The sequence below is a fragment of the Chlorocebus sabaeus genome, chromosome 7, assembly GCF_047675955.1.
Source record: "Chlorocebus sabaeus isolate Y175 chromosome 7, mChlSab1.0.hap1, whole genome shotgun sequence".
In the NCBI taxonomy this organism is placed as follows: domain Eukaryota; kingdom Metazoa; phylum Chordata; class Mammalia; order Primates; family Cercopithecidae; genus Chlorocebus; species Chlorocebus sabaeus.
In genome coordinates this window covers 73,751,770-73,774,174 of record NC_132910.1, presented here as the reverse complement: position 1 = coordinate 73,774,174, position 22,405 = coordinate 73,751,770, and the positions used below count along the sequence as shown (strand labels likewise).

The 22,405-nt window shown below is 39.4% G+C and overlaps 1 protein-coding gene across 2 annotated transcripts; it reads right to left on the bottom strand.

Annotated features, from left to right (window-relative positions):
* Window positions 1-407: 407 nt before the first annotated feature.
* On the bottom strand, window positions 408-20,979 carry BBS12 (Bardet-Biedl syndrome 12). Of its 2 annotated transcripts, XR_012093419.1 has the most exons (4): window positions 20,699-20,979; window positions 11,617-11,679; window positions 3,553-7,910; window positions 408-3,031 (listed from the first exon to the last, which is right to left on the bottom strand). XR_012093419.1 is itself a non-coding variant. In XM_007999729.3 (3 exons), the coding sequence occupies exon 3, from the start codon at window positions 7,898-7,900 to the stop codon at window positions 5,768-5,770; it is 2,133 nt and encodes a 710-aa protein (XP_007997920.1). In that variant the 5' UTR covers window positions 7,901-7,910; window positions 11,617-11,679; window positions 20,699-20,979; the 3' UTR covers window positions 408-5,767. The 2 variants fall into 2 exon arrangements, 1 of the variants encoding a protein (XP_007997920.1); XM_007999729.3 differs by having other exon boundaries at window positions 408-7,910.
* Window positions 20,980-22,405: the final 1,426 nt, after the last annotated feature.

The following is a 22,405-nucleotide window of genomic DNA, read 5'->3' as shown; positions in this document are numbered from 1 at the left end:
ACCCTGCTCTGGTCTTGTGGGAAATGTGTAACTGTTTATAGATGAGGCTTCCTCGAAAACCCACTTACATGAACCAAATTTATTCCAGGGACTGCCCTCAGTTTGCAAGGAAAGAATGGTTTCTGGAATAATTAAAACTTGAAGGTATTTCTTGTTATTATAAGAATTTTTAAAATGGCAGATAAACTCCATGATAGTATAAAGTTTTTTAGGATGTAGAAACAAAACAAATTAATAAAATCTCTATTAGGGTAAGACTTCTAATTTCAAAGGAAAATATTAATGCATGAATTTAATAAATATTTAGCACTATTAATATATGCAAGTACCAACTTCATAAAAATTCCATTATATAAACTGAATTGAACATCTATGTCAATTAATATTAGTAACACTCATAATATGTATAATATTTTAACAAAAATAAGTTTTAATGTTATACAGAGGGAAAATAAAAGTACCAGTATCTACCTAGGTAAAATCATACATTTTATTTTTAAAAACAGTTTAACATTCAACATTGTTATTATTCCAACGTAGAACAAAGGCTATATATATAACTGAGATGATTGCCTGTGCAAGGTTTTCATGTGGTCACATTTAAACAACCACTAAAGCAAAAAAATTCATTATTTAGCACAATACAAAATGATATTATTTTGCCATTCCCAAGCATGAAGATAATCAAGGTACATTTCTAACACATTTAAATTAGCCCTATAAATAAACCAGGCATTCTCTTTTCTTCTTGTTTTGTTGTTACCTTACAGAAAAAAAAGTTTCATATCATAATTAATGCTTAGGGACACAGACTTCAGAGCCAATAAAATTTTGCTCCAAATCCCAGTGCTGCCTCCTACTAGCTGTGAGATATTGGGCCAGTTTCTTAACCATACTAAGGCTATTTCCTCATCTATAAAACGGAGAAAATGGATGTCGCAAAGACTGAGAGAATATATGTAATATGGGTTTGTGTCCCCCTAAATTAATATATTAAAGCCCTAACTCCCAGTATCTCAGAATGTGACTGTATTTGGAGATAGGGCCCTTAAAGAGGTAATTAAAATGAGGCCATTGGGGTGGGCCCTAATCCAGTCTGACTGGGGTCCTTATAAGAGGAAATTTGGACACAAAAATAGACACCAGGGATGTGCACACACAGAGGGAAGACTGAGGACACAAGAAAGTGGCCATCTACAAAGCAAGGAGTGAGGCCTCAGAAGAAACAAATCCTGTCCACACCTTAATCTCAGTCTTCTATTCGTCATAACTTTGAAAAAATAAATTTCTGTACTCAGTTTGTGGTACTTCATTAAAGCAGCCCTATCTAATTAATACAGCATGTAAAGGATTTAAAACAGTTTCTGGAAAATGGCAGGTAATCAGTAACTCTTACTACTATTTTAACTATTTTCCCAGGGCTCCTCTAATATTCAATTCCAAAAATCACACATGTAATTTAATCTTTAAATATTCAATTTATGGCTAACTAGCAAAAGACAAAGAATTTGTTTGGACAGGCAGTCCACTATGGGCTCTGAGCATCCCTGCACAGTCTTGCCAGGTATTGCCCTTTCTTTTTCTAGGCCATTTCTAAGAGTTGTGTTTGCAGGGAGAAATCTTACGGAATGATGTAATATCTTCCTCCTGACAAAAAATAGGCTTGCTTGTGCTTACTATAACAGTGGTGACTCATCCAAGCTTGGTGGTCCTCTCCTGTACCACAACCCACTATGTGTGTAGACATTCATTATGGGTTCTTTGTGTCATAGAGTGAGATTTGGGAAGCACATGGGACTGACACAAATAAACATGAAGCTCTGGATACTATAAAGTCCTTTGTTTCTGACCCATGAGTCTCATGTCTTCTGCCAGCATTCCATGAAATTTTAAGAGGCTAATTTGTTAGCATGTGTCTAGTTCATTTTGCACTGCTATAATAGAATACTACAGACTGGGTATTTTATAGGAAACAGAAATTTATCTCCCACTGTTCTGGAGCCTGGGAAGTCCAAGATCAAGGGTTTTGATGAGGGTCTAGTCTTTGCTTCCAAGATGGTGCCTTGGATGCTTCATTCTCTGGAGAAGGAGAACACTGTGTCTTCACACGGCAGAAGGCAGAAAGACAAAAACGGACAAACACTGAATCCCCCCATGGCAGAAGAGGGTGAACCCACTTCTGGAAGCTCTTTTTATAGCAGCATTAATCTATTCATAAGGGTGGAGCCTTCATGACCTAAACACCTCCCATTAAGCCCCACCTCTCAATCCTGTTGCATTGGGAATTAAAAAATTCCCCACACACAAATTTTGGGGGAACACATTCAGACCAAAACATCTTGTAAGTAGGGTAAAATCTCAGACATTGCACAGTTCTTGACAATTTTGGCTAACAGAGCCATGGCTTTCTGATGTTAAAATAACTCTAATATCCTGAGTTCCTACATAAACAAACTGAACCCCAAATCAGGGTGAAAGGCCCTAGCCTAGGAAAATGAAACTTCAGCATAATCTATCAGAAATTGACAACTAAGCTCTAACTAGGGACTTTAGAAATTGCCAGTAAACCTCTAACTAGGGAATTTAAAGCTACTGCTCCACCTTAACCTGTCAAATATTTTGTCTTGCTTCCATGAACACATTATAAAAGTTTTCCCCTTGCATCCCTTCATTGGAGCCCAAACTGCCTGCAGTCTGGAGTTGTTCCATTCACAAATCACTACCTGTTCAAATAAACTCTAAAAGTTAGTGCATCTAAGTTTTAATACTGGAAAACAGGAAGGCCTCGATGACTAGATTAGGAGATATGAGAACACTCTCTGGGATTCAGTAGTGAATGCTTTCATCCAAGAGTGGGAAAAGAAGAGGGGAGTAGGCTTCCCTCTTACCAGTTAATGAACGTTTAGAGGCTAAACAGTGAGAGGTAGGATTAAAACAAGCCACCCAAATGGTGTCTTGGTTGTTGCTCACACACTTCAGGGTGGGAGGCAGAAGACATCGACATGACAATGAAGCAGCATTCTCCAGGGCCCTAGAAAACAGGAAATTTGGCTGTGGCTGATAAGTCAAGGAGTCCACAAAGCTGAAACAAATGGTATCAGCAATAAGAAAATAAAACTTTGACTAGATTAAAAATACAAGTTTGTTGAGGCTGAGTTGGGCAATCAATCAAAACTGAAAGTACAGGCCTGTGTTGCTTAACCAAGGGGATACATTCTGAGAAATGCATCATGAGGTGATTTCACTGTTGTGTAAACATCAGAGAGTGTACTTACACAAACCAAGATGGTACAGCCTACTACATACCTAGGCTATATGGTATAGCCTATTGATCCTAGGCTACAAAACTGCACAGCATGTTACTGTACAGAATAACAGAGGCAACTGTAACACAATGTTAAGTATTTGTGTGTCTAAACATACCTAAACACAGAAAAGGTACAGTAAAAATATGGTATTACAATCTTATGGGACCACCATAAATATATGTGGTCCACAGTTGACCAAAATGTCATCATACAACATAGGTTTCAGCTGCATGGGTTCACTTACACATTAATTTTTTTCTGCTTCTACCACCTGAGACAGCAAGAACAGCCCCTCTTCTTTCTCCTCTTCAGCCTACTCAACATGAAGATGATGATGAGGATGACCTTTATGATGATCCACTTCCATTTAATGAATAGTGTTATTTTCTCTTCCTTGTGATGTTGATGACATTTTCTTTTTTTCTAACTTACTTTATTGTAAGAATAAAGTATGTAATACATACACAAAATATGTGTTATTGGTAAGGCTTATGGTCAACAGTTAAGCTATTAGTAAAGTTTTGGGAGAGTCAAAAGTTATATGCAGGCTGGGCGTGGTGGCACACACCTGTAATCCCAGCACTTTGGGAAGCCAAGGCCGGCGGATTGCCTGAGCTCAGTTTGAGACTACCCTGGGCAACATGGTGAAACCCCGTCTCTACTAAAATACAAAAAATTAGCCGGGTGTGGCAGCAGGTGCCTGTAGTCCTAGCTACTTGGGAGGCTGAGGTAGGAGAACTGCTTGAACCCAGAAGGCAAGGTTACAGTGAGCCAAGATTATGCCACTGCACTCCAGCCTGGGTGACAGGAGGCTCTGTCTCCAAAAAACAAAAATGTTATATGCAGATTTTTGATTGTGCAGGGGGTTGTCATCCCTGTCCCCTGCATTGTTCAAAGGTCAACCGCAGATGATGTTCTAGTGGTTGAAATCAGAAGCCACTTCCAACAGCTTTGACTGTGGTGTTTTCGTACCTCTACCAGTAGGAATGGCTGGTAAACCCAGACAAAATTTAGGGCCCTGTTTGACCAGTCATTTTTCAGACTGGAGAGATTTATAGCACTCAATCCCTTTGGCAATAAAACAAATAAATGCTGTCTCTTTGGCCTTACCAGCAAAAAGGAGGCTCAACACTTTTTACTAAGACTCTATCAGTATAGGAGACAATATATGATGCCATCAATGGCAGCTCCCAGATGTGAACATGTAGAAACACAGGGACCAGCACAATCTTGTTTCATTCTGACTGATCTTACGCTTCTCTAAATTTGTCTGAGTGGCCTTGGATTATACCATGTATAGCAACTGAGGCTGCAACTACTCGGTAACACTACTTATGTGACTGAAATCCATATATGATGATTTAAATCAGGTTTGACAATAATTCTGAACTAGAGTAACCTGGACCCTTTGGGGTTATGTACTTGTATGCGGGGAAAATAAGCCATAGAAGGGCTCTCTATAGGGAACAGGGTCTGTTTTTTGGCCCAGCTATTGCACCCATAATTATTGGCAATAACACCACATATCAGCAGGTCAGTCAAAGCTCCCTTTATTGGGTCATAATGTATAATAAATTGGTCCTTCACTACCTTCAGGCTGCCTAATAAAAAGATCTATTGATCCTCCCTTGGAACTTACAGTTGACTGAGTCAAGACCTTGGGGGACAGGACTGAGGTTAATACTGCAGGTTGGCTTCATCCTGCTGTTGTGTCTGATAACAGCCTTCATTAATTGCTATATGAGACCAAATGAACAAATCTGGTAATGAATAAACAACCTGTCAGGTTAATCAGAGTAGCTGATGGAGTGGCATACTGATGTGAAAATTCAAGTTTGGCCAAGAACATGTTGGGCTGAGGAGCAGATTGTTGGAAGAGACTATCCACTATGGGCTCTGAGTGTCCCTGCATACTTACTGGGTATGCCAAGAATGCAAGGACTTTATCTTTACCTAGTCCATGTCCCAGGCTTGTGTTTACACTAAGCAATCTCGAAGTATGGGGTAATAACTCCCTTTGGACAAAGACCAGGATGTTTTTTGCTTACTACAAAAGCAGTTAATATCCCAAGCTCAGTCTTTCTGTCTTACAATATAACCCACTGTGTGCAGGCTTTCATCATGGGCCCTTTGTGTTCCTCCTGTGGGAACCAGAAAAATAAGGAACTGAATAAAACCAACATGAAGCTCTGGCTACAGCTTTTGCTGTGAATAATAGTCCTTTGTTTCTGACCCAGGTGTCTTGTGCTTTCTGTAGTATCCCATGAAACAGTAACAGACTAACTTGTTAGCTTATAAATAGGGCAAAATCTCAAACCATGCACAGTTATTGACAGACATCAACTATTTTCTTCTTGGCAATAGCTGGCATTTTAGGCACCATGACTTGGCTAGCAATACATTTACTATTAGCATGACATATTATGCAAAATTATTTTCCAAAGACTTAGCCAATAACACTATAAAAACAAAAAGCCCGTTAATTCCTGTGAATTTATCTGTGTGTGTCCATGTCCAGTAATTATTTCACTGTCTGTCTGAAGTACTAACAATACTAAATCCAGTGCTCGGCGCCACGCCTCAATCTTTGGTGTAACAACGTCATAAACTCTTGGAATCTGCTCCAATTTATTTGAAATGTCTGAATTTAAAATTCTACTATTTAGTTTACTATATTCATTCAAGATGTAAGATGAAGGAGAGCCAGAGTCTGTGGCATTTTGCAGATGATGCTGAATGTATGTGCTGGCTTCAAATTCTGACGAGTAATGGGCAGAATTATATAGGAGAGTTGAAAGGTATTTCTGCCATCCATTTGCCAGGAATTTAAGCACAGTTGGTCTGTATATTGCCAGAGATGAAGCCAGCCAAGAGGAAGTATTATGGAGCCACCCTGAGCAAGCATGATTCTCTTTTTTCAGAGATTGCTCCGCAAGAATTTGAAGACAGCTAAGACACAAAAATTCAACTGCACCACCTCCAAGGAAGACCTTTTCCTCTTTTAGAGCATAATACAAACGATAGGCACATGTCCAGAACCTATCTTCTTTGGTTTGCATCTGTGCAGTAACTGGGTTAGTGAGCACGGCTGTAACCAAATTAATTCCTTCTGTTTTTAATAAGATTGCGATTCTGTTGTTCCCATCTACAACATCCAAGGGACTGCTTCTCCAGAAGGTCACACAGACCCCCTTGCCCACACAATCTTCATTCACTTGTGTAATGTAGGCCACCTGTACTGCTCCTGCAGCTTCTGCAAAAGCCTGCATCACACTGCCATTCACTGAGCCAATTACCAACTGCTTACTGTTTAAAAATTTTTCAATTAAGCGTTCAGACACATTTCCTTGTACCAGGACAAGGTTCACATTGAACTGGATTAACACCTGTAATACGTGATTTGCCCACAGTTCTTCTGAGCTGTCTTCTTGAAGCTCCATGCTAGTTAATGCTGTTTTAATATTTACAGACTTATTAAATCCCAGGTGGCGATAATTCTCTGTGAGGTCACCCTCAATGAGAACTACTCGGAGAGGCTGATTCTGCAATTCCTTGATCACAGGAGTATTAGATACTGACACAACAGTGACATATCCCGGACAAACACAAGAAGTTGTTTCAGGTAAGCCTGGTAGACAGCAAGTACAAATTCTCGAAATGTCAAACATAAATGGTTTTATACAGTTGCCTTGTTGCACACAAGCATTCTGATATTGCAACTGTACTGCTTCTTCTACTAATTTCATGCTGCTGTGATCTCCGTGACTCAAGCCTACTGCCAACTCTACCAAATCGTTACATCTGTAAGTTTTGAGAGTAGCTGTAACACGTTCTTGAAATCCATCTGGTTTGCTTACCCATTCAGTATTATCTGTCCCATTAAAATGCCTACTGTGGATTAGTATTGACTTTCTGCAGCAGGTATCGGCAAGCAGGCTGTTTTTCAGAGCTCGTGATGTGTTCTTATCTGCTTCAACCTTAGCCTGAGGTTTAAAGAATTCAGATGATTTAAAAAGTCTGCCAGAAAGATTGGAAATGGTCAGTGTTTGAGAGGCAACATCTCTGAGACCATGCTCTTCCTCTAACAAATCAGTATCTGAAGGGACCTGTAGAAAAGGACACAAACTTACACTAAATGTTTCAAGTTGAGGAAATGTTTTTGTGCTGTCCATACAGTCAAATATATTGTGAACAGGTACTTGAAGAGAAACTACTTCTTCACTACAAAACTTTAAGCCTTCTGACATTACTGACACTATTACAGAAATGGGGACGCCAAGATGAAGACATTCTTCAACTGCACTGCTCCAAGCACCAACAAGAAACAAAAGAGTACTGGTTCCAGTTCTATATGTGTTATTTTGTGCTTGAACTGCTTCATTGAGAAGCTGTCCCACTGCACTGCTTAAATCCAAACTTTCAAGAAGCCTTACTGTTGAACTGATTAATACACTTTCATGACATTCTTCATCTATAATAAATTTGGATGATTTTAGTGGGCCTAGGAAAGTTCTTCCTGTTTCCGCGAATGATGAAAGTTGTTGAAGTCCCATGTGTCTTCTTTCGTTTATGACTCTGCAAGCCATCACCATGTATCATGATCTGCAAAGAAAATAAAAACTTGGAACTTCATTCAGTATAATTCATAGTTATAAATGCTATATAGAAATAAAAATAAAATATGCTTCCTGCTTTTGAGGTACATATAATTTCCATTAAAAAAGGGTCAGTGCAATGATATAGTATTATTATTCTATTAATGATAAAGGTATGGGGGAATGGAAGAGAAGCACTCCATCCAACAGAGGAAATGAAGCATGAGGGCCATAGGCAATGTTTCCAGAAGAAAGCAATTCTTGGAATGAGTCTTGAAAAATAACTGGAAAGAGTTACAAGTTGAAGGAGGCAGTAGTAAATGCACATATATGTGAAAAGACATAGTGTATTAGGGGAAATAGAAGTAGCCTGGTTTTATGAGAATATAAAAAATGTAGTGGAGCGGCTGGGCGCGGTGGCTCATGCCTGTAATCCCAGCACTTTGGGAGGCCGAGGCGGGTGGATTACGAGGTCAGAGGTTCCAGACTAGCCTGGCCAATATGGTGAAACCTTGCCTCTACTAAAAATACAAAAATTAGCCGGGCGTGGTGGCACGGGCTTGTTGTCCCAGCTACTTGTGGGGCTGAGGCAGAAGAATCACTTGAACCCAGGAGGTGGAGGTTGCAGTGAGCCGAGATGGTGCGATTGCACTCCAGCCTGGGCAGCAGAGTGAGACTCGGTCTCAGAAAAGGAACAAAACAAAACAAAACAAAACAAAAAAAACACGTAGTGGAGAACAGTAGGAGATGAAGCTCTAGAAGACGGAAGGGCATTATGTGCCAGAGCAAGGAGCTTAAACTTGATCCTGTAATGGGAACCATTAAAATGGTTTTTTTTTTTTTTTTGAGACAGAGTCTTGCTCTGTCAGCCAGGCTAGAGTGCAGTGGCCGGATCTCAGCTCACTGCAAGCTCCTCCTCTCTGGTTCATGCCATTCTCCTGCCTCATCCTCCCGAGTAGCTGGGACTACAGGCACCCGCCACCTCGCCCGGCTAGTTTTTTGTATTTTTTAGTAGAGACGGGGTTTCACCGTGTTAGCCAGGATGGTCTCGATCTCCTGACCTCGTGATCCGCCCGTCTCGGCCTCCCAAAGTGGTGGGATTACAGGCTTGAGCCACCGCGCCCGGCCTAAATGTTTTTAATAAAAAAGATCACGAAACAACTTGATGTAGTGTTTGAAAACATGTACTCTAAACCTAGAAGTCTGGGTGTAAACTTAATCTTACTGCTTACTAGCTATATAGCCTTCAGCATGTTATGTACTTTATCCCTTAGTTTCCATATCTAAAAAATAGGGATAATAATAGAAGCTATTTCATAGAGTCATTATAAGGAGTGAATATAGTACTTAAACAATATCTGGCACCGTGTTTTATGAGTTCTTGTTTTAATAACAATAATAATTGTAATGTTTTGGATATATTACCACTGATAACACTGTAGAGGACTGACTAGACAAGTACCAGACTGGAGGTAAAGAGGCCAATTAAGAATCTTCCATAGTTATCTAGGCGAGAAATGCGGAAGAGGGATGGAGGGAAGGGGATGGATTTGGTTACTGAATAGATTATAAAGAAAAAAAAAATACTACTTAAAGGGAGGTTCAAGAGCAATTGTACTTCCTCTGCATATTTCAGAATTCACATACAAAGTGAACAGAAAGTTACAAGAAAGACTTTAGCCCAATAAAAAGAATTCTCAACAAGGTACTCCTTAATTGAAAAGCTGTCTATTAATAAAATAACTTGCCTTGTGAGGTGTGAGCTCCCTGTTACTTAAAAGTGCCGGAGCTAAGGAGCTATGATTATAGATGATAATCTATAGTAAAATTTTCTTTTCTAACTCTAAAACTTGATGATTCTTGGGGTAATATGTATCTTTTAAATGTCAAATATTAAACAGCAAACAACTCTTAGACTTTTGCTTTTCCTCTAGTACTGGCCACATCACTGGTAATTTGTTTCTATAATACCTAAATTAATCCTGGAAGCTGAAGAGTAGCATAGTTCAAGATCTATCTTAAGGTCAACAGCAGGCCATAACACGATACAGGGTGAGCATCACAAATCTGAAAATCCCAAATCCAAAATGCTCCAAAATCTGAAACTTTTTGAGCACTGACATGACACCCAAAGGAAATGTTCATCGGGGCATTTCAGATTTCAGATTTTTGAATTTGGAATATTCAACTGGTGTGATGGTTAACATTAAGTATCAACTGCAGACTGAAGGATGCAAAGTATTGTTTCTGGGTGTGTTTGTGAGGGTGTTGCCAGAAGAGATTAACACTGAGTCAGTGGACTGGGAGAGGAAGACCCACACTCAGTATGGGTGGGCACCATCCAATCTGCTACCAGCATGGCTAGAAAATGCAGGTGGAAGAAGGTGGAATACGCTGGCTTACTGAGTCTTCCAGTCTTCATCTTTCTCCCGTGCTGGATGCTTCCTGCCCTTGAACATCAGATTCCAGGTTACACCAGGTTACTCTTGGACTTACACCAGTGGTTTGCCAGAAGGCCTTCAGGCACACTTTGAAGGCTGCACTGTCAGCTGCCCTACTTTTCAGGCTTTGGGACTCAGATTGAGCCACTACTGGCTTTCTTGCTCCTCAGGTTGCAGACGGCATATCACAGGACTTCACCTTGTGATTATGTGAGTTAATTCTCCTTAATAAACTCACTTTCATATACACATATATCCTATTAGTTCTATCCCTCTAGAGAACCCTAATACAACTGGTAAATAAATAATGCAAATATTCCAAAATCTGAAAAAATAAAAACTCTGAAACACTTTTGGTCCCACACATTTCAGATAAGGGATATGCAACCTGTATTCCTCAAGAGTAGCTTCCAATAGGCTTTTAAGGACTAAGGAAGAAAACTAGTACTGCCTAGGACAACGAATAATGAATTGTGTGAATTAAGTTTCAAATCCTCTTTTGTGAAATTTTCAATTCTGTAGAATAAAAATTCATAATATACTCAGGCATATCTCTACACAGCATCAAAATGGAGCATCAGGCCAGGCACAGTGGCTCACACCTGTAATCCCAGCACTTTGGGAGGCCAAGGCAGGCAGATCACTTGAGGTCAGGAGTTCAAGATCAGCCTTGCCAACATGGCGAAACCCCATCTCTACTAAAAATACAAAAATTAGCTGAGTGTGGTGGTGCATGCCTGTAATCCCAGCTACTCAGGAGGCTGAGACATGAGAATCACTTGAACCTGAGAGGCGAAGGTTGCAGTGAGCTGAGTGAGGTTGCCCGCTACACTCCAGTCTGGGTGACAGAGCAAGACTCCATCTCCAAAACAAAACAAAACATGCTGACGAGTTGATGGGTGCAGCACAGCAACACGGCACAAGTATACATATGTAACAAACCTGCACGTTATGCACATGTACCCTAGAACTTAACGTATAATAATAATAAATAATAATAATAATAATAATAAGAAAAACAAAACAAAACAAAAAACAAAATGCAGCATCAAAATATACTTTAGGACTCTAACTTCAACAGTCCTGAGACCCATTATGTCTTCCAGCTAACATCTTATAATGTTTGGTTGCCCTTCTTTCACCTCTAACCCCCATATTATCAATTCCCTATTTACCTGGTTTAAATTCCATTTGTTAATTATTGCAATCACTCCATTGCACATATAACATGCCCTCAAATTCCTTGCTCCTCTTTCTTTTCATCTTACTCACCTTGCAAAGCTACTAATCTTGATGAAATTCAACCTTGTCTACTCCATGCTTGCCCTGGTGCAGCTGAAAATAAACAGAAAAACACAACCATGCTCATTAGTGGCATTTTAAGTTCATGGACCTCAAACCTCAAGTGCCCCTTAATACTGCCTAGCAACCTATTTCCCTAGTCCATGTATCTTTAAATTTTTTTTATAAGATTGCTTTCTGTGATCTATTTAAGAAAGTTTTACCTACTCCTAAGCAGAATATTTATTCTTCTATATTTCTTCTAAAAGCTTTATGGTTGTAGTCTTTAAGTGAAGTGAAACTCATTTAACATGAAGGTAACCATTTTAAACTGTACAATTCAGTGGCATCTAGTACACTCACAATGTTACACAACTACCACCTCTATTTACCTCCAAAACATTTTGCTCTCCCAAAAAGAAAACTCTATTAGCCATTAAGCAGTCACTCCCTGTTTCTTTCTCCCCCAGATACTGACAACCACCAATCTTCTGTCTCTATGATTTACCTGTTCTGGATATTTATAGAAATGGAATCATATAATATGTGACCTTTGTGTCTTTCATTCAGCATGTTTTTGAGGTTCATCCACGTTGTAGTATTAGTACTTCATTTTTATGGCTGTAGTTATGTATCACATTTTGCTTATCTGTTCACCCATTGATGGACATTTGAATTGTTTCCACTTTTCAGCTATTGTGAAGAGTGCTTCTATGAACATGTGTATATAAGTATGTGCTTGAGTGCTCATTTCCAATTCTCTTGGTTATATACCTAGGAGTGGAATTGCTGGGTCATGTGGTAATTCTTTAACTTTTTTTTTTTTAAGAAATATTTCATTTTATTTTACTCTTTCAGCCATGAGTATTCCAAGGAAATGCAAGCTCATGAAATTTAGAAATAATACCAAATGTGAATAAGACCAGCTTTAGAGGTTGCACGGCATCAGCTGAGTATGATTGTCTGGAATCATTTTTGGCCTTCTCAGTTTGCCAAGACAGGTGTACCATTTGGTCATGTAACAATTTCTGTGGTAACTTTCCAGGTTGAAGACACTTGTCACAGAATGGTGATGCCCAAACAACTGAAATGGTCATAGTACACAAAGGAAAACATTACCAGGTGATAAAGACTATTTGTTTATTATGAGACTAAATGGTAAACCAGAGTATATCCCATTATATATTATAGCACTACAAACATTCCTAGTCATGCCTTCATTTCATTCATTCATTCATGCATTCAGTGAGTACTTCTTAAGCACCTACAGAGTACCAGAAGGCACTGTGTTAACTGCTGGGATTACAAAGACAAAGATTATATACACTCTGCCCTCAAGGAGTTCCCAATCTAATTGTGCAGAGAGATATGGAAATGAAGCATAAAAATTCATCGTAAGGAGTGCTGAGAACAAAAGTCTGTTCAAAGCAAGACACAACCATGGATTATTCCACCACAGGTTCAATGGGAAAAGTATGTGGCATTTTTCCTCCTCTTCAGAATAATGAATGCTTGACATAGCTTTTGTCACTGTCTTCTAGTTCCAGTGTTACAAGGGAGATCCCCAGTATTACAATGAGTCACAGCGAACCTAGAAATGATTAGCATTCTTTTTATTTTTATTTCTTAGACAGGGTCTTGCTCTGTCACCTAGACTGGAGTGCAGTGGCATGGCTCACTGCAGCCTCGACCTCCTGGGCTTGGGTGATTCTCCCACCTCAGCCTCCCAAGTAACTGGGACCACAAGCGCATGCCACCGCACCCAGCTAATTTTTGTATTTTCTTTTTTTTGTAGAGATGGGATTTTGCCATGCTGCTCAGTCTGGTCTCGAAGTCCGAGGCTCAAGTGATCCTCCTGCCTAGGCCTCCCAAAGTGCCGGGATTACAAGTGTGAGCCACCACACCCAGCCAGCATTCTTAATGTTTACTTACAAAGGTATTTCTCTGTCAAAGTCTTCATTCACTTAAAGAAAACCATTTATGATGCATCTTAAAGAAAGCATGCTCACATTTGCCTTTTATTGCCAGATTTCTCTACTTGACCTTATAAGGCCCAAATGGCAGGGGCAGGTCAGGAGCGGGGACATGGGGCGTGTTCTAATAATATATGCTAAACACATAGGGGAGACAGCTTGTCACTGAAGATGTGCCTGACTGCCACTGAGCATCGCCCCTATACTCACCCAACAAATAATGAGGAGCTACCCCTAACTCCCCACATCCCCATGCCCTCCAAAGCTGTCTACATGGGCTGCTCTGTCCTTGGCATGTGCCCTTGAGGGCTGATCCCACTTGGCCACACAAAGGTTTATGCTCTAGGGTCTTTGAAAGAGCGATTCCTGCTCTTCAACTTTCAAGCCTAAGCCTTAACGTTTCAAGGGCTGCTTCTTCCTCTGAAATAACTTGCTTTCACTTGTCATTCATGATTTGGGTGAAAAGACGGAGTCTCTCATTCTTGGTTGCTTAATGCAAAAGGCCTGACTCATATTTCCTATAGTGTTGTGGGACATCTAGCCACAGGCATGAAAAGGAGGAGCAAATATCTTTAACTTTTGAATGAACTGTCGGTTTTCCATAATAGCTGAACATTCCCACCAGCAATGTATGAGGGTTTTGATTTCTCCACATCCTCACTGCATCAGCTTCCTAGGGCTGCCATACCAAATTACCACAAACAACTGGGTAGCTTAAAACAATACATATTTATTCTTTCACAGTTCTGGAGTCTACAAGCCCAAAATTAAAATGTTGGCAGGGCCATACTCCTGAAGGATCAAGGGAAGAATCCTTCCTTGCTTCCTCCAGGTTCTAGTTGCTCCTGGTGGTCCTCGGCTCCTGACTGCATAACTCTAACCTCTGCCTCTGTTTCATACGGACTTCTTATAACCCAGTGATACCAGTCATTGCATTTAGGGCCCACCTTAATCTAGTATGACCTCACTTTACCTAATCACATCTAAAAAGAACCTATTTCCAAATAAGATCACATTCTGAGATGCTAGAAGGACATGAATTGGGGGTAGCGTGAGGGGGAAATAATCAGTCCAGTACACTCAATAACACTTGTCATTTTTGCTTTTGTAATATTTTGTAATATTATAGATATCCTAGTGAATGTGAAGTGGTATCTCATTGTGTTTTTGACTTGCATTTCCCTCATATTGAGCATCTTTTCATGTGAATTAGTCATTTGTGTATCTTTTTTGGAGAAATGTCTATTCAAGTCTTTTGACCATTTAAAAACAGAGCAGTTAGTCTTTTGTTGGTAAGTTGTAAGAGTTACTTACACATTCTGGACACTAGATCCTTATCAAACTATGATTTGCAAATATTTTCTCTCATTCTGTAAGTTAGTTTCCACTTTTTGGATTACGTATTTTGATGACCAAAAGTTTTTAGTTAGAAATTAGTAATCTAGGCCAGGTGCGGTGGCTCACGCCTGTAATCCCAGCACTTCAGGAGGCCGAGGTGGCAGATCACAAGATCAGGAGATCGAGACCATCCTGGCTAACACGGTGAAACCCTGTCTCCACTAAAAATACAAAAAAAATTAGCCGGGTGTGGTGGCAGGCGCCTGTAGTCCCAGCTACTCAAAAGGCTGAGGCAGGAGAATGGTATGAACCTGGGAGGTGGAGCTTGCAGTGAGCCGAGATCACACACTCCAGCCTGGGTGACAGAGGGAGACTCTGTCCCAAAAAAAAAAAAAAAGAAAGAAAGAAAAAGAAATTAGAAATCTAATTTACCTATTTTTGTTGTTGTTTGATGAAATCTAATTTACCTATTTTTTTGTTTGCTCATATTCTTTGTGGCATATCTAAAAATCCATTGCCAAATCCAAGGTTATGAAGATTTATCCCAACGTTTTCTTCAATGAATTTTATAGTTTCATCTCTTATATTTAGTTTTTTGACCCATTTTGAGTTAATTTACATATAAAGTATAAGGTAGGAGTCCAACTTTATTCTTTTGCATGTGGATATCCAATTGTGCCAGGACCATTTGCTGAAGAGACAATTCTTTTCCCCATGGAGTGGACTTAGCATCTTTGTCAAAAATCAATTGGCCATAGATGTCTATGGATTTCTGAACTCTCAATTCAATTCCACTGTTCAATACATTCATCCTTGTGCCAGTACCACACGTTTTAATTACTATAGCTTTGTAGTAAGTTTTGAAATCAGGAAGCATGAGATGCCAAATATGTTATTCCCTTTGTTTCAGCTTTTATATTTATGTTAATAAGTAATCTTAAACTAACTTTGTAAATGGTGTGAGGTAGGGGTTCTTCTTTCCTCATGGATATTCAGTTGCTCCATAATAATTTGCTGAAAGGACGAGCTTGAAAAGTTTGACTTTTGGGTTTTGTTTTTCATTTCGAACATGTTATGAAAGCTTATTAAGTATGAGGCATTTTACAAGTATTATGTAATGTAGTATTCACAACATGAGGGAGGTACTATAATCTATTTTAGTGATGTGGAAAATGAAGCAGAATAGTTACATAACATATACAAAATTTCACAGCTAATTTGTAAAAGGCTATGGACTAAAACCCAGGTTTGCCTAATGGCAAAGCCTATGCTATTAACTACTATATAATTCTGCCTTTTAGCTGCCCCTCACCCAGCATGATAGTAATTCACCCTCTGTTCTTTAGAATCTTTTACTGAGTTTCCCTCTTCCAAACCTTTCTGCCTTCTTGCAAGCCTTATTCATACTCTTAACTTGTACATGTATCAGAGTCTCTGCTTATGATTTCCTTTCTATACTATGCTTAAATCACAAGCTATTACTATGAGTAGAAAAGTCAGAGAGAACTTAGAGCAAATGGAAAAAGTCATGGGCTATTTCAAATTTAATCTGTATTTAATTTATGTGAAAAAGTTTCCTAGATACAAAAGGCATGAAATTATTTAAACAAAACTAATGTATAAGCAAAAAATCACATAAACCTGATATCAAAATCAATGTTCAAGATAAATCTGCCTTGGCATTTGAAAAAGCTATTCCAAGTTTTAGTAATTTTTTTAAAAAGCCTTAGTATTCTCAACTTTAGAAGAGCTCCTAAATTATTATTTTGAATAGGTTACAGTTGGCTATAATTAACATAAAATAAAAACTCAAAACACAAATGCCCCATCCTCTAAGAGATTGGGTATAAAAAGGCAAAAACAGCAAAGGGGATAACAAAGCGGATAATTTCAAAGATGATAAGTACTCCTGGCAACTCTTCTTGGCATTGCACAGACATAATCTGATTCTTGTCCTGCTATTGCATGTCCTGTTACGCACCAATGTTTTCCATAAACAGTTCTCTGTTTTCACTACTTGCCAGCTTAATGTTTCTTTGACTTTCTAAGTGTGTAATGGAAGAGCAGAGTCGTGTAATGGAAGAGCAGAGTCAGACAACTTAACTGGAATTTTGACATCAGAAGTTTTCTTTTCCAAAGATTATGTCCAGTTTGTCTAAGGTACTCAGTTTAGAGTAATAAGACATGCAATGCTTTCAGGAGCTGCATTTTGAAAAATAACAATATTTTCTTGATGGGCATGACTAGCCTTTTCTTCATCTAAATCAACTGTTTGCTCATCTCCAGTCTATTCCCAATACAGAAGTCTAACCATGTCACTCTACTGTTTAAAAACCTCTAACTCAGAAAATAAAGCTTTATGCCTTTGACACAGGAGTTCCTTTTAGAAATGAACTCATATCCTTTCACTCCTAGGCTCAAAATCTTGCAAGGCCTACCCATTTCACTTGGAGTCAAAGTCAAAGTCCTTACAATGCCCTAATTTTCTGCAGTCCTTTCTTTACCCTTCCGACTTTATCACTTACTATTTTATCCCTTGGCCACTTTGTTCTGGCCTCCTTTTTGTAATGCTTTGCATGTTCCCTATCTCAATGCTTCTGTTTTAGTTGTTCCCTCTTTCTGGAATGCTCTTCCCTAAGAAATCTATTGTCACATCACATTCAAATATTTTCTCAAATTTTCTGCTTTTCAATGAGGCCTACCCTGAGCACCCTACAGAATACCACAAATCCTCTTTTCCCTCTGTACTCTGGATTTCTTCCATCTGTTCTACTTTCTTTTTTCCATAACACTTATTCCCTTATAAAATAGGATATCATTTACTTATTTTTTTTTTTACAGACTATATCTCTCTCTTCGAATATAATTTCCAGGAAGGCAATTTTAGTCAATGACGTATATCCTGAGTGCCTACAATATTGCCTGACACACAGGAAGTACTCTATAAATATTTGGTAAGTGAATGAATTTTTCTCACCATATTTGTTACCCCAAATTTAAGAACAAAACTGAAGCAAGAGAAAACAGATGGCACTTTTAGTATTTCTCCAACATGAATATAAGTTTTAACCATCCTTGGAGTTGACCTGATTCCTATTTGGCACCGCCTTAGTTGAGGCCCTTTAATTGCTTCCAATGAGAGTTCCTCCTTCATATGGTGGTCAGAATTAGCACTGAAAAAGCACAAACCTAAACAAATTACTTCACTGCCAAAAAACATCTATTTACCTTAAAAAAGAAAGTCTTTACTCCTTGGCTTGATATATGTGCCTTATAATCTAACCTCAACCTAACTTATGACTCCTCTCCCACCTTTCCTTATAAACCTGATGATCTTGTCACACTAGAACATATCATTTATTTTCACTAAGCGATACTGAGTTGAATATTCTATATTTTCTTCATCTCCATGAATGCTATAGATCTTTCATGACCCAAGGCAAATGCCTCATTTCCTATCAGCCTTCTCTTAATTCCCTGGGGTAGAGTTGTCCCTCCTCTCTGTGCTCCCAAGGTACTTTCTATACCCATCTACTAAAGCAGATTAAAAATACCTTGTATTAAAAACATTGTATTATGTTTGTGTCTAGCTCCCCCACTAATCTGTAGATTCCTTAGTTATTCATCTTTTATATTCTACTTTTATTTCTTTTGAACTCACCCAGTAGTTGGCATAGTGCATGACATATAGAAAGCATTAAATACATTCGGGAGATTTAAGATTGTCTATGTGTTTAATGTTTTCCTGGATAACGATAATGTTCTAAAGTGCAGTTAGATTAGTTAATAGCTATTTTTCGAAACTAATTACATCCTACTCAAGATCTGGGAATTGGAATCTGAGCCTACAATTAAAAAAAACATTTTAACTAGCAGTAAATATTCCAAATATAAAAGCCTAAATCATAGCGTGATATAAAAATAGGTTAATATACTACCCAGCCTTTTAATTGTCATTAGATCAAACATGATCCAAGAGATCCTAGAAATTATGATTGGGTTGAGTACATACTTGGTCACTATTCATTTCTGGGTCTAAGAAATCCCATTAATAGTAGTATTAAAAATGAAATATATGGCCGGGAGCAATGGTTCACGCCTATAATCCCAGCACTTTGGGAGGCCGAGGCGAGCGGATCATGAGGTCAGGAGATCGAGACCATCCTGGCTAACACGGTGAAACTCCGTCTCTACTAAAAATACAAAAAATTAGCCGGGCGTCGTGACGGGTGCCTGTAGTCCCAGCTTTTCGGGAGGATGAGGCAGGAGAATGGCAAGAACCCGGGAGGTGGAGCTTGCAGTGAGCCGGGATCTCACCACAGAACTCCAGCCTGGGCGACAGAGGGAGACTCTGTCTCAAAAAAAAAAAAAAAGTATATGACCTTGAAACTGATCAAGAGCAACTTTCCAAGTGAGATAAATGATGTGAAAAATCATATATGAAAGTGACATTTTACTTAACTCAAAAATTATCTTGAATTTACGCCATTTTAATTTTCACTGGGTAATTTCATATGGAAAAAATCACCTGCAATATGAGGATAACCTTACCTATTTTCCAGAAACCTAATGAGATTTTTATCAATGATTACAATACTTGCGTGTCTGTCTGGAATATAATATGAGCAAGACAGGCTGATGGTTTTGGAAAATGTACCATGTTTCTACTTACTAAAGCATGAAAAGTGATTTGACAGAGTGCTTCAAGAATGCACTTTACACTTGTTTTCCTCTCCTACCTTCAGGAAGATAAGTGAGACAAAAACAAAAACAAAAACAAAAAACTAACGTTAGAATTCTTCCTGAATCAATTTTTGAAGAATCCAGTATAATTTTTAGAAAATATTTACTCTAGAGAAGGCATTGTAGGAGGCATAAAAGGGGCCCGCATATGTGAGCAATTAAAGGTTAGAAGTTTTAAGATTCTCTCATTTCTTCATTCCCACCAGGAAGTCAGTGGTCCACCCTACCTCACTCTTTCTCCCATGTCCTTTAAGCTGATTCCTGGCCAAATTCAGAATGGACAGAAGCAGTAAATCCGGCCCTCTGGACAAGAGATTGAGTTGGTTTACAAAAGTTTCACGAGTGTCTAAGTCTAGGCCGTTACTGAATCAACTGGATAATCAGACTACCCGTGTCTGACTCTGAAGTGCAGATCAAGCTGACATTGTTGACAACTGGCCAGATCTTAGGTCTGGGCCAAGCAAATGGCTGGGGGTGTGTGTGTGTCTGTGTGTGTGTGTGTGTGTGTGTGTGTGTGTGTGTGTTGGGGTTGGGGGGCGGGGTCCAATAGTAATTATGGGTGGGGCCAAAGTCCTACCTTGTAAACAAATGCTACACGAAACATATGTAAAAACGTTTATCTATGTATGTAGTGAAGCTTTAAACACATCCCAAGACCCATGCTTATGCCCATACCCACGTTCCTCCAACGACACTGTTGCTCTATGCCACTGCTATACAGAAATTTTGGTGTCTACCATGCCAGAATCCCTGCCCAAAACAGGGAGGAGGTAAATGGCTGAAGGCCAAGCTCCAGGCACTGTGGAAAATGAGGAAAGTCTAGCGGCAAAAAGAAAAGGCAGTCTCCTCTTCCTCAAGTACTCCTAGCCACATGCTGGACCAATTCACCCCAGGCCCTCCAGGCCCTAGATTCTCATTCTTTCCCTGGCCCGAAGAGGACAGAAAAATCAAACACAACGGCTCCCACGTCTTCAGGAAAGACTTAGCTCAGCAGTCAGCGGAAGCACCTCACTACTAACCTCGCTCCTTTCTCCTCTCCTGCGGAAGGCTGGAGTTCCCGGCTTCCCATCGGCCAGACGCGATTCTGGCTGGGACAGCAACACCAAAAACGCCAGGGTTAGGGCGCCCCCTTCCCCGTCCGCAGTTTGCGCATGTGCAAAGAGGGGCTTCTGGTGGAGCCGGGGGTTAGTTGCTAAGAAACACAGTTGGATAGAAAAGTTCCGCTTAACGCCAGACGGCGAAAGGCGGGAACGTCACTCTATTGGTAGAGAGTAGAGAGAAAGGGCGGGTTTAAAGGCCTTCTTTTCTGTCCATTGGATGGGCTGGATATCAATCATTCAGGCTGGGCGGGCGGGGCTGAGAGAGGTCGGTGAGAGCGGCCTTAGCAACCGCTTGTGAGCTGTGAAGACTTGGGTTGGGTGGGGCTGTGGGAGGTGACGCAGGGAGGTCCCGGCTGAGAGTGCTGGCTGGGGACATGGTGAGTGTGAAGCTGTAACCTTGTGCTAGGGCCGGAGCTGAAGTTTTCCCCCCAGAGCAAGGAAGACTGCCCCTGGCAGCAACTGCATTCCTTCCTTACTCCTGTTGAGATTCATTATATAGTAGGAAATAGGTACTTTAATAGTTTGTCATCAATTATTCTGGTTCTGCTAACTATTCCAGTTATGTAATTTTTCTTTCACCCATATGTGTGTGTATTACAGACATCTAACTACCATACAAGTTCAGATCAATGGTAGAAAAGAGCAGCAAAAATTGAACGGAATGAATCCCAAAAGCAAGAAATTAAAGATGCCTTAAATTTATTTGATGTCGATAGGTCTGGAACCATCGATGTAAAAGAAGGTTCTGAAATTATTTCTAATTCTAAATCATTTTTAAAACCGTATTATTTGTGGCAATCTTTAAGGCTTTCTTTAACAGTAGTCTTCTGAAAGCTTGATATAGAGTCTCTTCAGTGCATATGGTTGCCCTGCGTTAACAAAACAGTATCTTGTTAAGCATTTTAATTGTGCTTTATAAATGAGTAGGCAAAAGCCAGGGTGTAACAGTGATGTACCTGATGGCACAGTAGGATTGGAACACAGGCCTGCTGACCTAGTTTTCTATGTTTATGCTCAGTCCGTAATAGAAAAGAGTGAAGCTCTTAATAGGGCGTTAAAAAGCTTAAAATAAAATCATGGCATGTTATAATTTATTTTCTTCCTATTTCAGATTGTAATGTGGGCCTTAGGATTTGAACCAAAGGAAGAAGAAATTTTAAAAATGATAGTTGAAATTGATAAAGAAGGAATTGGCGCCATTAGTTTTGAAGATTTTTTTGCCATTATGAGTATAAAAATGATGTAGTTGTGATTTTATTTTTCGAAGAAATACTAGCAATAACCTGCTACATTTTAGGGCTGCAGCAATCAGAGGTTTCATAGAGAAAGAATTGGAACTAGGTTTTTAAGGATGGGAGATAGGAAGAGCAAGATTAAATATGATTTCAGGGTAGTAATGAGAAAACTATGATGTGGAGAAGAGTTTTCTGTCAGGAAATAATGAGGCTATATTGCAGGATAGAGAGAATGGGGCCAGAATTTGGAAGCCTTGAATTCAGCAAACATGTATTGAGTGCCTGTTTTTGCCAGGCACTATTCTAAGGAGCATTGAAAGAGACAACCTTCCTGTTTTGAAGCTTACATTTTTGGTAAAGGATCTGAATTACTAGGTTTAATAAGAGATGC

Excerpts from the sequence above, each read along its gene's own strand:
- BBS12 (XM_007999729.3), bottom strand. The coding sequence starts at position 7,900 with ATGGTGATGGCTTGCAGAGTCATAAACGAAAGAAGACACATGGGACTT.